We start from the raw sequence: 14,519 nt of genomic DNA, 5'->3' as shown, positions 1-14,519 counted from the left end.
GGGGATTTCGACTTGAGTTAGAGTGCTAATATCTGAAGTGTTTGATAAGAGAGTAGGAAGGTAAGCCATGAGACAGAAGAACTTACATGAAGTGGGGAGAAGATGTAGTTGGGAATGTTGAGTTGGGCAGCCATTGTTCCCATACTTGGTGCTACTACAAAGTCGGAGAAGATCGCCGAGAGAGGCGGCGATGCGGAAGCGAGTGAAGGGTAGAGGAGATGGAGAGAGTGGTTGGTGGATTGCCATTGGAGAAAGAAAGGGTCGGGAATGGTGGTGGTGGTTGGATCGGAGGGAATGAGATGGAACTCAAGATGGTTGACTTTTGGGTGTTGAGAAAGGAACAAGGAAATGTGTGTGGACTCTGCTGCGGAAACAGCAGGGGAGGCTGTGATCAAGGTGACCAAGCAGTTTTGGGAGGAGGAGAGCGTGGAAGCGAGGCGCAGGAAAGGAGTCAGATGGCCCATTCCGGCGCATGGGAATAGAGCTATGTGAGGAAGAAGAGGCTGTGCATGAGAATCTCTTGAGTTTGACATGGTGATGATTAGAGTTGGAGTAGATGTGGTTGTATTCTACATCAGTATTTATGAACGGTTAGTATGTATGGTTTGGTGCTCCTTAGACGCACGTTTCACCAAACGTTCTCAAATCTCAAGTAAATGAGGGCTGAAGTGAAGGGATTAGGTGCAATTAGGAAGAATAACCTCCTTTTAACTTGGCATGTGCCCTGTTTCCCTTGATTTTTGGGTTGTTACATTTCTGTCAGTAACCATGTACATCATACGGGTCTCCAGGCGGATATACTGGTAGATTAAATTTGTAGCTTCATATGATTAATTAGGATGTAATACTGTAGGTTAGGATCCCTAAGTATGCGATTTTTTTTTTTGAAGAAATAAAAAAATTAATGGAACCTAATAGCTAATACAGAAGCAAAAAACTAGTGGTGATGGTTTAAGTTGACATGGTCCATGAATATTGAAGTTACCAAACAAGAAGGAGCATCCGGGCTCACCCTGGAGCCAAATGAGAAGCGCAATTTGCGAGAGGTCAGGGAAGGTGAGTCTCTGAGATTCCTAGAAGGTGTAGAAAAACAGAGGAGCCTGTGGTGGTGTTGACTGTGAGGTAGCCTGACTTTGGTTGGCAAAGCTTCTTTGGGGAGCAGAGAGATTGGTGCGGTGAAGAAATGGAAACTTGGATGGTGGCCATAAGGACGGAGCTCGATGAAGATGGAAGATGGGAAAGAGTTGCAGCAGATTTTATAAGGGAGAAAAGTATTAATCGTCATTAATATCGGGATTAAATATTAAGTACAATTAAACCAGTTTTTAAACTATTCGGGCTAGGCGGAGCCCATGCATGGCTAGGGGGTCAGCGCCTAATGGGCCTGATCGAGCAAGCAATTCCCACCTTAAAAAAAAAAAACCCGAAACGACGACTTCAAACATGCGGGCTAGCCGGACCCCATGCAGGGCTAGGCTGTCATGGGCCTAATGGGCTTGTCAGGTTAACGGGTTCCCAACCTTCTTAAAAAAAAAAAAAAAAACTAAAATCTGTCGTCTCTGTCATTTTGGCCACTGAAAAGTGAAAACTCACTCTCCAGCTTGGCGCCAAATTTCTCCAATGGCGGCCTGCAGGACCCTAATCCACACTTCTCTCTCTTCAATCGGCTCCACTCTCCGGCCCCAATTCACCCCTCTTCTCAATCTCTGCTTCTCTCCTCTCCTTTCCCCCAATAAAGGTACACTCTTTCTCTCTAGAAATTTCTACGCCTAAAAATCACCGCCGCCTGATTCAATTTCGTGCCTTTAATCAAATCTAGGGCTCAGACTCTCCCAGAACAACCTCCCTCATCGGCCGCACGCTTCAATTGCAGCAGCAGAAGCCGCAGATTTCGAAGCTCCGTCCCCAATTTCCGAAACCCTAGATCCGCCGGAGTCACAAGACACGGTGGAGCACCTCCTCACGCACCGGGACGACGTCGTGAAGCTCATGAAAATGGAACGCCGCCGGAGCGGCTGCGGCGGCGGCGGGCGGTGGTTTCCGTACCTGGACAGGTTCAACTGCGGCGGTGCTTACGTTACGAGTGGTGAGATACTGGAGGCGGTGGATCCGATTATAATGGATGTGAGGAAGGAGAGGTTTCGGAATGTGGTGAGGAACCGGAGCTACTCGGTGTGCTTGGTGGTGGAGGGGTTGGGAGATTTTGGGAATGTCTCTGCGGTGTTCCGGTCCGCCGACGCGCTTGGGATTCAGTCGGTTCATGTGCTCTCTTGTGACGCTTCGAAAAGGTGCAACGTCATTTGAGGTGAAAAGGGTCTGGTTTTACTATGTGGTTATAGTAATGTAGTTTTCGGGGTTTATCTTTGTTTATTTTGATGATGAATTTTGCCGATATCAATTTTTTAGAACAATTTATGTGCAATGTGTAGCATTTAGATAAGGCCATTTAACAAAGTTGTGAGTTGTGACCAGGTGCTATAACAAGCTGAAATCATTCATTGGATTTTTTTAAATTGGGTCACTTAAAATCATCACATTGTTCTGTAATGCATTTCGTTCATGATGTATGAATGACTTTGTTAACCCCTGAGCTTGAACGTGTTTCAGGTACAGAGAAAATCGACATGTGAGCATGGGAGCTGAGAAATGGTTGGATATTGAACTTTGGGACTCCACTCAAGAATGCTTTGAAGTTCTAACATCGCGTGGTTATCGAATTGCCACAACACATGTGGGGATGGATGCGGTAATTATCCACTTATTTTCCTCTTGCATGCCAAAGATGTTGTAAACAGTAGTACGAATTCCAGGAACTCACGCTGATCTAAAAAGGGTTCAAATTTAGCCTTTTTCTGAATTCAAATGAGTTATTTGTCTTGTATTCTTAGTTGTTCTGCATCTTGAAATTTGAAGCACTTGTCTGAGTAACCCTTTCATGCTATTGAAGGTGTCTATTTACAACATGGACTGGTCTTGCCCAACTGCAATAGTTGTCGGAAATGAAAATAGGTACTTGTATATTTTCCTTTTACTGTTCTTTAAAAATGTGAATATGATATCAGCCCGCTGGGCCATCTTCTAGTTTGTTTGCTTTTTTACTGTGTGTCAAAATAAGTCTTCATTTATGTAGCAGCTATGGATGAACTATTCAGCCAAGAAAAATTATAGCATAAGCAAATTATACTTTTGTATACAACCCCCACTAGAAAATAAGACAATTCTGAGTCATGTTCATTGTGATACAGTTGTGAATGAGATCCAATGTTGATCGTATAATCTGCTTAAGTTAAAGTTAGTGCATCCCTTACATGTTCTTAGGTATTGTAGTTTTCTAAATATTGAATTCCATGTGAATGTAGGGGAATAAGTGATGAGGCCCTGGATTTGTCAGATTTGCATTGCAGTATTCCAATGAAAGGGATGGTGGATTCTTTCAATGTTTCAGTTGCTGCTGGCATTCTCATGCACCATGCTGTTTGTGATAGAACTTCTCGCCTGGTAATGATATAATGATAGTATACCTGTGCATCATCCTTCACACAAGAATACATGCAACTTCTTATTTTCCTCTTTTGCATTTTCATTTGTGTTTTGGAAGATAATGCTAAGCACATGTGGAGTAACTTCTTATGAGAATAGGTACAAGACGATGAAAAATCATATTTTGTATGATGGCTATCAGTAATGTTAAAGAAAAACTTTACTGAAATTTATTGCTAGAAGAGGGTGTAAACTTTTGCATTGTGTATTTTCAAACCGGAATTTTACTTTCAGTTCTTTTATGGTTGCTGGAGTGCCCTCTTGGTCAGAATTTGTTTATTGGCTTTCTCACTTGTTCACTTTATGTTTAGCTGGTGAAACAACTAAAACGACAAGATCAAATCTGTAAAAATTTATACCACTAAAGTTGACATTAGTTTTGGTGTCTACAGGGCAGTCATGGTGATCTGACACCTGAAGAGAACCAAATTCTTCTTGCTGAGTTCTCTCTGCGTCACAGCAAGAATTCAATTAGCATTGCTCACGAGTACGCAAAGCGGAAGGCAGCTTTGCTCACACCAAGGCTTTGAAGAAACTCCAGTCTGATATCTGATCTTTATTGAAGAACGATGACAGACATGTATCTCAAAATTCTGGTACGAAAGCAGTATATTGATAAACAGCGCATGTCAGATATCCTCTTCAAGCATGCAAACTGGTCTTTGGAAAACGAAGCTCCATACGAGAAGTGGCATGATGGATCCCTAGTAATCGGATCTGGAGGATCATGTCTGTTCGGGTTATTATGTGCCATTGTTGTGTAATTGTTCAATAGAACCAATCAAATATCTTGATGGTTTAGTTTTGTCTGTAGGACAATTTTTTACACAAAAGATGCTAATATCATAGTTGAGAAGAATTTTTCTCTGCTTCACCTGGTGACTTGGTGCATTCTCTCATATCCTTGGGGGTCTATTTAAAAAGACTATTAAGGGTAGACCACTCTCAAGCATCATGCTTGTCTATCATGTATGATGCCAATGAGAGCATATATGGGCGATATTGCTTCTGCAGTTAACAATCTACAAAGACATGCATCCACCAGACAATGAAAAAATTTCTAACTGATGTAGTAATCGTCATAAATTAATTGAGAAATAAAATACATAACTTTACAGATCAGTAATAGTATCCATATGAACATTTGCTTAAATCATCACTGAATGTTAACCACCACCCCAAAAAACTAGTATTATATTAACAAGGTTCTAATGATCTAATCAATTAGCATTTCACTAGATGTGGTTTGTATTGTTGCCTTGTCACTCTGCATGCCTAGGCTTTCCCCACGCTTAGACTCCTGTGACCTAATGAACTCTTGTATTTTTGCCTTCAATTCATTATCAGGTATCAACATGTCCGCAGTAAGATGGGAACGGTTGAATGGATCACTCTGCAAATCACAGCAGATATGTTAGCAAGAGTTGCACGTATTACTGTGTTATCAGCCATATAGTAAAGAGGGGGCGATGGTGTACATTATCACTAAGAAGATGCCTTTGAATGACAGGCCGGTCTACAGTGATTCTTGAAGAAGGTAAGATAACTGGATCCTTCATTAAAGTGTACTGCAAGAAGAAGAAATACAATCAAAGTGTGCTCAAAGCAGATTTATCATAAAACACAAAAGATATACCTGAATTGGGTCAAGGAATTCATCTGGAATATCCCCTAGAACAGCTTCAGCGTCCATGGCCTCAGAAGCAGAAACCTTGGCTTTGGCACCAAGCTCCACAAACTCCTGTATGACCCTCCCATCTTCACCGATTCTTCTTAGGACATCCGCAGCAGCACCAAACAACTGCAGGCATATCCAAATATCAGATTCTTCCAGTCAGATAGGAGATTAAAAACAAACAGATATAACTGTGGTTTGCATTCATTGCACCAAAATAACAATTGCACAGAAGTTGTTTAAAGCTTTGCATCACTTGATTTACCTGCTCATTGTAAGATCGACCATCCTTTGAGATGGCAGCTGGGAAGATATTTTCTGTATCGCCTCTTGCTAGATGAACATAGATGTACACAATCTTCACAGAGATGAAGAAAAAGTTAGTCAGGTATTTCGATCTGTAGTTGCATTTCCATGCTGAATTCACAAGCACTGCGACTACAGAATAATGGTAAGAAACATCATTATGGAGCAACATGTTCAACATGGGACTTATCCAAATAAGGCCAGTGTCTTTATTTTCAACTGGCAGACTTGGGGCCCAAATCCTTCTTTGTCTAACTAGATCCCTAACCTTATTTTATTGATTAATAACACACAGCCAGCCGGGCACTTAAATGCAAAGGCCACACAGTAACAATCAAACCTAAGAGTGTGAACGGTATTTCAGGCATGATATACCACCGTCTAACGTAAATATCCATCGCAAGACTGGGTAATGAGCCAAATCCCCATTCCATAAGTTATTCAGTCAATACAGGTAGTTTCAGATATGTATCTTCGGGAAGGCACAAAAGATACAAGTTGAATAAAGAGTTATGCCAACCTGCTTAAGCAATTGCTTTGGACGGAATTCATACTTTTCCGGGTCTTTTAGGCTAAGAGATTTTCTTTGAGGACCTACTAATTGCAACAAAAAGTAATTGAGCATGCTTGCCACCCTTTCGACCTGGAAAAACAAATAACACATTGTTTTAAAGAATAATATGGTAAAACTGCAAGGGGGAACTGATCATCAAAGGGTTAATATCAAGAGAAAGATTTTACCATCTCAGCAAGTAGGAAAGGAGCTGTAATTTGTTCTGTAGTAAATGCCAACATGCTCACATCTTCATTTGCCAACTTCATATCAATTCGGATGATCTGTAAAAGCACAATGGTGTTCATTTGATTAGGTCTCTTAATTCATGAAAAGAACACTTATTGTAGTTGTGTTGTGGGAGAACAAGACAAACATTTTCTTGAGATTGGAACAGGCGGGTTCTCTCCTGCCTCTCTTGAGCAGGTCTACTCTCCCATTCTGCAGTATTCGACATCTCAGCCTCCAGTTCTTTGTGTTCAAGAATCTTGTTAAGACTTTCATCCAGAAGATATATACTATCATTGATCAAGAAGTTCAAGAAATTCAAATATACGCCTTTCTCCTCTTCCCTAGCAATCTGGAACAGAACACAAGTTGGTGTAGTCAATCACATGCCATAAAGATCAGAGTACACCTTATTGAACATATAATTAAAATTTCTAAGAAGTCTTTCCATGAAATTCGTGTACCTGTTTCCAAGCATTTCGATGACTGGGGACTTGCCAAAGATATTCGAGAAGTTCGGCAATATTATGGCGGATGTTAAACTTGTCATAAAACTACACAGCTCAAAAGCAAAACGCCAATGAACAAGAAGGTAATTGATAACACTGAGTGGAATCGCATAAATTTCCCATTAACAGACATGAACATGAGAGCACTCACCTGTGTATGAGAACCAGTGAACTCAATGTCGACATATAGTTTCAAGAGATTCCTCACAAGATACTCAAGAGACAGTTGGTGCCCTTCGAACAGGCTAGCAGCAGCAGCTGTAACAGAAGCTGGTTGATGACTGCAAATGCCATGCAAAAATCTATAAATATCCAACTGTAATCTTCAAAATGCGCAAATCGATATAAAAGGGAGACATCAAACCACCTTGGACGGGGCATCAAGCAGTTCAGGACTTCAACCATCTTTGCTCTTAGATAAGGGTTCCTGATATATTCTGGACTTGCCATGAACATTATAATGAAGTTCATAAATTCATCCTGCAAAAATATAAAACACGTCACAAAAAAAAGGATATGAATATGAGACTAGCAAAAATAAGAATTTAGTGAATTGCTTTATGATAAGAAACGTACCAATAAGATCCCTTGAAATGCTTTTGGCATCCGCGAAGCAAATATAAGCAACTCCATGGCATCTTCCACAAAATGTTCTGGCATAGATGCAAATTCCACAGGGCAAGATGATGGCAGAGGCATTTTAAATCCACCAACCAAGCGAACTAGCCATACCACCATCAACCGGTAGAAAGAAAGAGCACGCTCTAAGAGTGGTTCATCCTGAATACATGAATTTTAAGAATCAGTAACAAAACCATATTAACGCCCGTATGGGAAATAAAGACAATCTTCACAGATGTCTAATCATATACAGATACTAAGTAACAACTCCAATCAATGTGCACAGACACACACACACACACACACACACACACAAGTAACAACTCCACAAGATGCTCATTAAAACACACATTCACAAAGTTCAGGCATACCGTTAGTATCTGAGCTTCATAACAACGCTTTTCTTGTTTACACAACTCTATCTCTTTCTCAAGGCGAGCTATATCATTATTCATTCCAGGAGAAGGTGCCTGCTTTTTCAAGGCTTTAAGTGTATCTTCATTCCTCTGCATGTCCTGGATTGAGTAGATTTTACATGTAACTTTTCCATATAACAAAATTTACAGTGAATAGTTTAATTATATATAACATCAGTTATTAAAGTGTGGCAATCCTTATCCGCAAATAAATAAGCACACCCAATTACCTGTACTAGATGCTTATAGTCAGAAAATGCTTTCAATAAACCCAGATTGAGTACCCTCGCAGTCATGAAGAAGCATTCACAAATAAATGTATATTTAATTTTTTCACCGGTCGGCTTCAGGTTAGAAGGTTGAGATATGTTACTGCCAGAACTGGTGGCTTGTTGGGATTGTGAAAGTCGATTTTGACCATCACCACCAGCATTCCCCAGCCTATCTTCATTAATCCATTCCGTAACTTCTTCAGATGATGCATGTAGGGCAGTCAAACCTCTAATGTAGGTCCATAAACAACTGTTAGACATGTAGACAATCTAGAAAAGGAAAGACACGCCTACAAATCAAAATCTTCTCACCTTAACTCTAGACGGTTACCATAGAATACATATTTCGGATCGATTTTGTCCCTTTTACTTGAATTTGCATCCAGAAATGGCTCACAAAGTCGAAGCATAACAGCACTGAGAGTAACAAACATGCCAGAACTTGCACAAGAAAGAGGATCGACCTGTGACCATGAACTTGCTGAGGTTATTAAGGATTACCAAATTTTTAGAGAACAAGAGACCACGAGATTCAGAGACATCAGTTATCACTAGAGTAAGATATCTGGGAATAGATACCTGAATATGAGCCCTTGATGAGTTCTTGTTGATAACCTCAGCAAGATACTCAAGAACACTCTCACGAGTTTCTGGATTTTTTAAAAGTGTGTGGAGAAGTTCATGGAGGCCGGCATATAAATTATTCATCATTGTCTTAATCGTGCTGTATGAAGATCGCAGACCACTATCACTTGAATTTTCTGGAAAGCACTGCTGCCTGGTGTTGACAACATTCATGAGAAAATCGACGCATTAATAAGAAACCACAAGCAAGCCAAAATAATATCGAACTACCTTACCAAGGAAACCATATGCACATAGATTTACCAATTGCATACATGATATAACTTCTTATATTCAACTGAAGAAGCATAGAACCACTAACTGTAGAGTCCTCTTATTAGATGCCAAAGTTGAGGAAAAAAAAAAAGCAACAAGCAAGACAAGCAGATTGACTCCTAAACTTACATAAATAAAGTAAAGCAAGTTTAACCAACCCAAAAGAAATCCGCTATGTTCAGCTAAACAGAGCTTCAGTATTCAACAGTCTCGAAAAAGCAATATATACTCTGGACTATATTCCACCAACCAAACAACATTGCGCAATCACACACAACACAATGCACATTGATAAAACACAAGTAGCTAAGTTAAACTCACCCCACATCAGGCTGGCTCTTGAAAATTGGAGTATCAGGCAATGCACTAACATGAAAAAAAGGACCCAAAATACTAGTCCTCTCTATAACCCTCCCATTCAAGTAAACCCCTTTCGGAATCCACCAAGGGTGATTCACCAAACTCTTTGCCCCCACCGGAAAGCTAACCAAATACAACAAGGCCCTCAATGGCTGCTGGAAATTCCCCAATGCCGAAACCTTAAGCACAATCTCCCTCAACTCCTCATACAATCCCCTCAAAATCGGGTCCAAGCTATCGAAATCCGAGTCCCTAAAGAACTCATCCAAAAACCCAGGTGGGCATTGCACCCCACTACTACTACTCCCTCCAAACTCATCCATTGTGCCTCCCACTTCACTGAAAATCAACGGCAGTAAAGGCGACGCCGTACCCGGATCCGAACCCGAACCCGGAAACGACTCCGGGTTACCCAAATGGATCCTACAATACGAAACAGAAAGCTTCTTCGCTTGTCTAATCACAGACTCCATATCCGACCTCAAGTTCTTATCTTTCATGGCGGTGATCTTCCTACTCTCCTCGTAGGCGCGTCGGTAACACCCGACGAGATACTGGAACGGTGGCTCCGCCGCCGCGGCGCCGCCACCGCCGCCCATGAGGCGGTCGATAAGGATCGACTCCAAGAGGTCGCGCGTGAGCCTCATCGGCTTGTTCTCGCTGAGAAGCTCCGCTGCCGTCATCTCCAAGTAGACGACTCGGGAGTTGGGATCCGGCGGTGGCTCCGTCAGCGTGACCTGGAAGATTTTGCGGAGGATTATGTCCTCCACCTCCTCCTTAGACCTCTGGGGTTTTGGGGTCGCCATGGTTTGGTTCTCTGCGAATTGGGTAATTAGGGTTTTGGGTTTTGAGATTGATTTGGGTGAAGCTAAAGGAGGAGAGTGAGGGAAGCCATTGATGAGTTCTGGGGAAGAAGAAGAAGAAGACTTGGAGAGTTGGGATACAAGAAAACTATAAATATAAAAACCGAATTTGGTGAGTTGGGCCGGGTTTGGGTTTTTTGGTGAGATATTGGGTTTTCTAGTAGCTTCCAATTGTATAAGAACACACTAGGCCTTTTACTTGAAGAAAAATCCAATATAAATTAAAATTCATAATTACTCAACAACAAAATCGAATGGAATATATTCTGAGTTTGCGTCTCATGTCGTTTTGTGATTCTTGTAACTTGTTAATCAGCGGTCTAATGTCACCGATATGATTAGATTTGATAGCGGTCTAACTTATCCTGATTACTCGATTTCGATGATTAAATTTACCTGTCATTTAAAACATAAATCAGAGATTTGAGTAAATTATATACTACTCAGATTTTTTATAATGGAATTTGAAATTGCTATTATCTAGATTATTTGTCGTGATAGGTTATGTTATGTACATGTATTGTGCTCTTTAATTTGTAACATTTTAATGAGTGACACAATGTCACCAATATGATAGAGATACGCTCGATAGAATCCGTTATGCAAAGAGCTACATATAGAGTTGAAACACCAAGTTCACTAATGAGTAATGGCTTGACATTTTATTTCAAAGTCCATTGTCTAACTGGATGAAACCAACAATAAACAAAACCAAAGTTCTCTTGGAACAACCCTCCAAGATTGAGTTACTTCTCAATATCATTAGCAATGATCAATAAGTTTCAGTTCTAAACTAATGACACTCGGTAACTGCTTATCGGACATAAATCACACACACTTGCATGAGAACTAGTTAAAATGAAAGAAGAAGCATCTTGATCATCGATCACCTCTCTTCATATATGGCATGCTTGAGTCAGGTTTAGGAACCTGTGATCATAGACACTCAAATATGGAGGACGCTTACTTTAGGGTCGGAGAAATGTTACAGTCTTCAAGCAGGACATCCAAGATGAAGTTCGGGGGCTCTTTAAACCAGCAACAATAGTCACGTTGTTTCATACACAAGGCGTGCGTAGCCAATCTACGCGCAACAGAATTTGCACTCGGATGAATATGAGTTAAGCCTGGTTCCCCCTGAAAACCACGCAGCATTGCCCTTGTGTCTTCAATCACAGGATCAATCGAGCTAAACAAACCGACATATAAAGATGTATCAGAATCACCGGAACCAGCAGGATGATGATGAACATGATCAATACTTGGTAATAAGCTACTTTTCGGGCCACGAAGATTATCCAGCACCATCCTTGCTACTCGACTAACAGGCGTAAAACTTGCCGGCATGGCTGTGTCACCATCACTATCATTTTCGGTGTCACTATCACTTCCACTGTCACTACTGCTATCACTTATATAAACATCTTCATCGTCCTCTTCTCGATGATACTCTATATTGTAGCGAGCAATTATAGTGTTCAATGCGTCACTTTCGAACCATACCTGGTGATAGCCACGGTCGAGAGCAAAGCGAACGCCTTCCCGCAATGCCACAACCTCTACATCTACTTGTGAAAACAGTCCACCATATATTTTCTTAGTTAATGCGCCATGGAAATCACCATTCCAGTCACGAAGAATCACTCCGATCCCTCCACTAGAGCCAGCACGATCATAAACCCCGTCCACATTGACCTTCACCCAACCCTCGTTTGGCCTCGACCACTTTTGATTAGGTTGTAGAGGTTTAGGGCTCAGATTTTGTGGAAGTGTCATGAACTCTTGTAGCCAAGTTTGAGCACGACGAGCAACATCATCAGGGGGTGAAAGCTTCTTACATTTCCCTAACAGAAGAGAATGACGCTCATTCCAGATTGACCAAAGAGTCATCATCAGCATTGCAAACTGGGAAGCTGGTAAGGCTATAGAGAGATGTAACAACCAATCCTTAACGGTGATACACTGCAACTCGCTAGTGCGTATAGCCAAAGCACTAGAGAACCACACAGAAGTTGCATAAGGGCAATCCTTCAAGACATGCAGCGATGATTCTAGAGAATTGTCGTCGCAAAACATACAGCCTCGATGTTTTAGAGACATACCCTTTTGGTGTAGATGAGCACGAGTGGGGAGAATGTCCATAGAAGCCTTCCAAGCACAGATCTTCACCCTACCGGGGACGCGGACATTCCATAAGGAATCCCAGAGAGGCTTATAGACATAACCATAGGGAGTATTTGACACATCTTCACTCATTGCTCTTGCCACTTCTTCAAACTCATGACTCTTCATGATTGAGAACTTTTCCTTCCCTTGAGGAGAAAAATACTCACTAGGAGTACTCTTCGATAAGAACTTTCCCTTCTCTTCACGGGAAAAACGCAAAGCCATCCTGAAATGAGGCGATCAAAGGTAAAAATCGATCAGAGAATGAAGTGATGAATGATTCTTAAGATTGAAGCAGGTATTGGGTGGTTCATATGTAAGTAAACTGTAGTAGACGACTAAAATTGATATTCTCCCTTCTTTTTTGATAACTAGCCTTTTATCCGTGTAAATTTGCTGGTTTTCATCAAGCTAGTCACCTAAAACTATGGAATGGTTAATTTTTATATGTTTGGTGTAGTACAGATAATCGTTGTAATCCCACTTTTTAATTTCTATCCACTACCCACGTTTTTCTCTCCCCAATTATCTCTTCATTATTTTGCTATTTACTATACGTTTTTCTCTCCTCAATTATCTCTTCATTTTATTTTGTTTTTTTATTTTACTATTTACTATAATAACCCTTGTTTTTAATAATCTGAAACAACTTAATAGGGGTAATATCAACATAACATAATTTGATAATTTAGAGACTGCTCGCTTTATATATATTTAGAGACTGCTCGCTTTATATATAGTAAATATATATAAGAAAAGAAAACTATAAATTACAAACCAACCGCGTACGGCTTAACTTGGGTGGCCATGCATTCATAAACTAATTAAAATGAGTAGCCTAATAGCTTATTGTAAAACATCACCCATTTAGGAAAAGGAAGGAGTTGAATTGTGGACAACACTTATCGTAAAACACATTGAATCTCTTCTCATTAACATAAAGATCCCCCACAAATTTCATTTTGGATACCATCCAATGAGCTAATATCAACTTCATTCATTTAACTCTAGAGAAATCAGTTGGCATGATTTATATGAATGCAATTCTCTTTACTAAATCAACGATCAACAATCTAGCTATTCCCGATTTCTTTCAATATATTATTTTTCTTATGAAATTATATTCTAACTACAAATTACAAGATTCAAAGTTATCAACATTTGTTGGTATACAATAATGTATCATAGTTATACATGCTTATCATGAAGCAAACAAATCATATTGAACAATCCTCATAATTCATTGAAACATACGTGGCAAAAAGAACGAACAAAATCAATTGCGCGATTAAGCAAAGAATATAGAATAACAACATAATGAAAAAGTATTTGTTACCTTTTCGCTGTTTGAAATTTGAGAAATATAACTTCTGAGCAAAGAGTTGATCGAGTTCTTCTGAGGCTTACGAGGCACGTACTATAGACAGGAGCATAAGCTTTTACCTTCAAAACCCTTAATCCTACTAATATATTTCTCAAGTTCCTTTTCTATGGTAGAGTACTATATATGAGGTTGCTAATGAAAGAAATTGAGAATGAAATAAATATATTTCCTCTAGCACTTACATGCATATATGCTTTATTAGGTAACTAATAAACACACATTACGCTCTTAGGTACATACGTAATTTATCACAAAGTCAGAGTAATTTCCATAATTATGTTTGCATTGCAGTTTTAGAGTGTAATATGTGGGGCTAAGTCTTCCAGTTAGGCTTGGGTTCCAAACCCCTAATCAAAAACAAAATAGAGTGTAATATATTTAAAAATAGAGGGCAATAATCACCCATTTTCACTTATGAGGCTTAGAAGGAGCTATAGACACAGTTGCGGACTCGCGGCGCATAAGCTTTTACCTTCAAAACCCTTAATCCTACTTATCTATTTCTAAGTTCCTTTTCTATAGTAGAGTACGTACTAGATATGAGGTTGCTAAGGAAAGAATTTGAGCATATACAAAAAAAAAAAAAAGGGAAGAATTTGAGAATGACGTATATAGATATCCTCTAGCTCTTACATACATATATTGTTTTATTAGGTAATAACTAATAAAAACACATTGCGCTCTTAGGTAGATACGTAATTTATCACAGAGTCAGAGAAATTTCCA

The 14,519-nt window shown here is 40.0% G+C and overlaps 2 protein-coding genes across 2 annotated transcripts; one reads left to right on the top strand and one right to left on the bottom strand.

Annotated features, from left to right (window-relative positions):
* The first annotated feature begins 1,620 nt into the window (after nt 1-1,620).
* On the top strand, nt 1,621-4,413 carry LOC101309862 (tRNA (guanosine(18)-2'-O)-methyltransferase-like). The gene is made up of 6 exons (XM_004306060.1): nt 1,621-1,738; nt 1,820-2,288; nt 2,608-2,746; nt 2,948-3,009; nt 3,360-3,498; nt 3,933-4,413. Exons 1-6 carry the CDS (start codon nt 1,621-1,623, stop codon nt 4,068-4,070), a joined length of 1,065 nt encoding a protein of 354 aa, XP_004306108.1. The 3' UTR covers nt 4,071-4,413.
* A 182-nt stretch (nt 4,414-4,595) lies between these two features.
* Nucleotides 4,596-10,186, bottom strand: LOC101303727 (probable ubiquitin conjugation factor E4-like). The gene is made up of 16 exons (XM_004304214.1): nt 9,342-10,186; nt 8,700-8,898; nt 8,433-8,584; nt 8,079-8,349; nt 7,804-7,947; nt 7,388-7,591; nt 7,179-7,291; nt 6,963-7,092; nt 6,767-6,856; nt 6,451-6,654; nt 6,263-6,358; nt 6,042-6,164; nt 5,481-5,573; nt 5,177-5,341; nt 5,019-5,108; nt 4,596-4,933 (listed from the first exon to the last, which is right to left on the bottom strand). Exons 1-16 carry the CDS (start codon nt 10,184-10,186, stop codon nt 4,757-4,759), a joined length of 3,096 nt encoding a protein of 1,031 aa, XP_004304262.1. The 3' UTR covers nt 4,596-4,756.
* Nucleotides 10,187-14,519: the final 4,333 nt, after the last annotated feature.

The sequence above is a fragment of the Fragaria vesca genome, linkage group LG6 (genome assembly GCF_000184155.1).
Source record: "Fragaria vesca subsp. vesca linkage group LG6, FraVesHawaii_1.0, whole genome shotgun sequence".
Taxonomy (NCBI): domain Eukaryota; kingdom Viridiplantae; phylum Streptophyta; class Magnoliopsida; order Rosales; family Rosaceae; genus Fragaria; species Fragaria vesca.
The sequence above is the reverse complement of the archived record's forward strand: the minus strand, read 5'-3'. Positions and strand labels throughout refer to the sequence as shown.

Bases quoted from the DNA above. Each gene is read 5' to 3' on its own strand.
- LOC101309862 (XM_004306060.1), top strand. From the start codon at position 1,621: ATGGCGGCCTGCAGGACCCTAATCCACACTTCTCTCTCTTCAATCGGC. The intron at 1,739-1,819 runs GTACACTCTTTC...AATCAAATCTAG, and splicing joins TCTCCTTTCCCCCAATAAAG to GGCTCAGACTCTCCCAGAAC. The intron at 3,499-3,932 runs GTAATGATATAA...TGGTGTCTACAG, and splicing joins GTGATAGAACTTCTCGCCTG to GGCAGTCATGGTGATCTGAC.
- LOC101303727 (XM_004304214.1), bottom strand. From the start codon at position 10,186: ATGGCGACCCCAAAACCCCAGAGGTCTAAGGAGGAGGTGGAGGACATA. The intron at 8,585-8,699 runs GTATCTATTCCC...TCATGGTCACAG, and splicing joins CATCAAGGGCTCATATTCAG to GTCGATCCTCTTTCTTGTGC. The intron at 7,592-7,803 runs GTATGCCTGAAC...TCATGTATTCAG, and splicing joins ATGAAGCTCAGATACTAACG to GATGAACCACTCTTAGAGCG.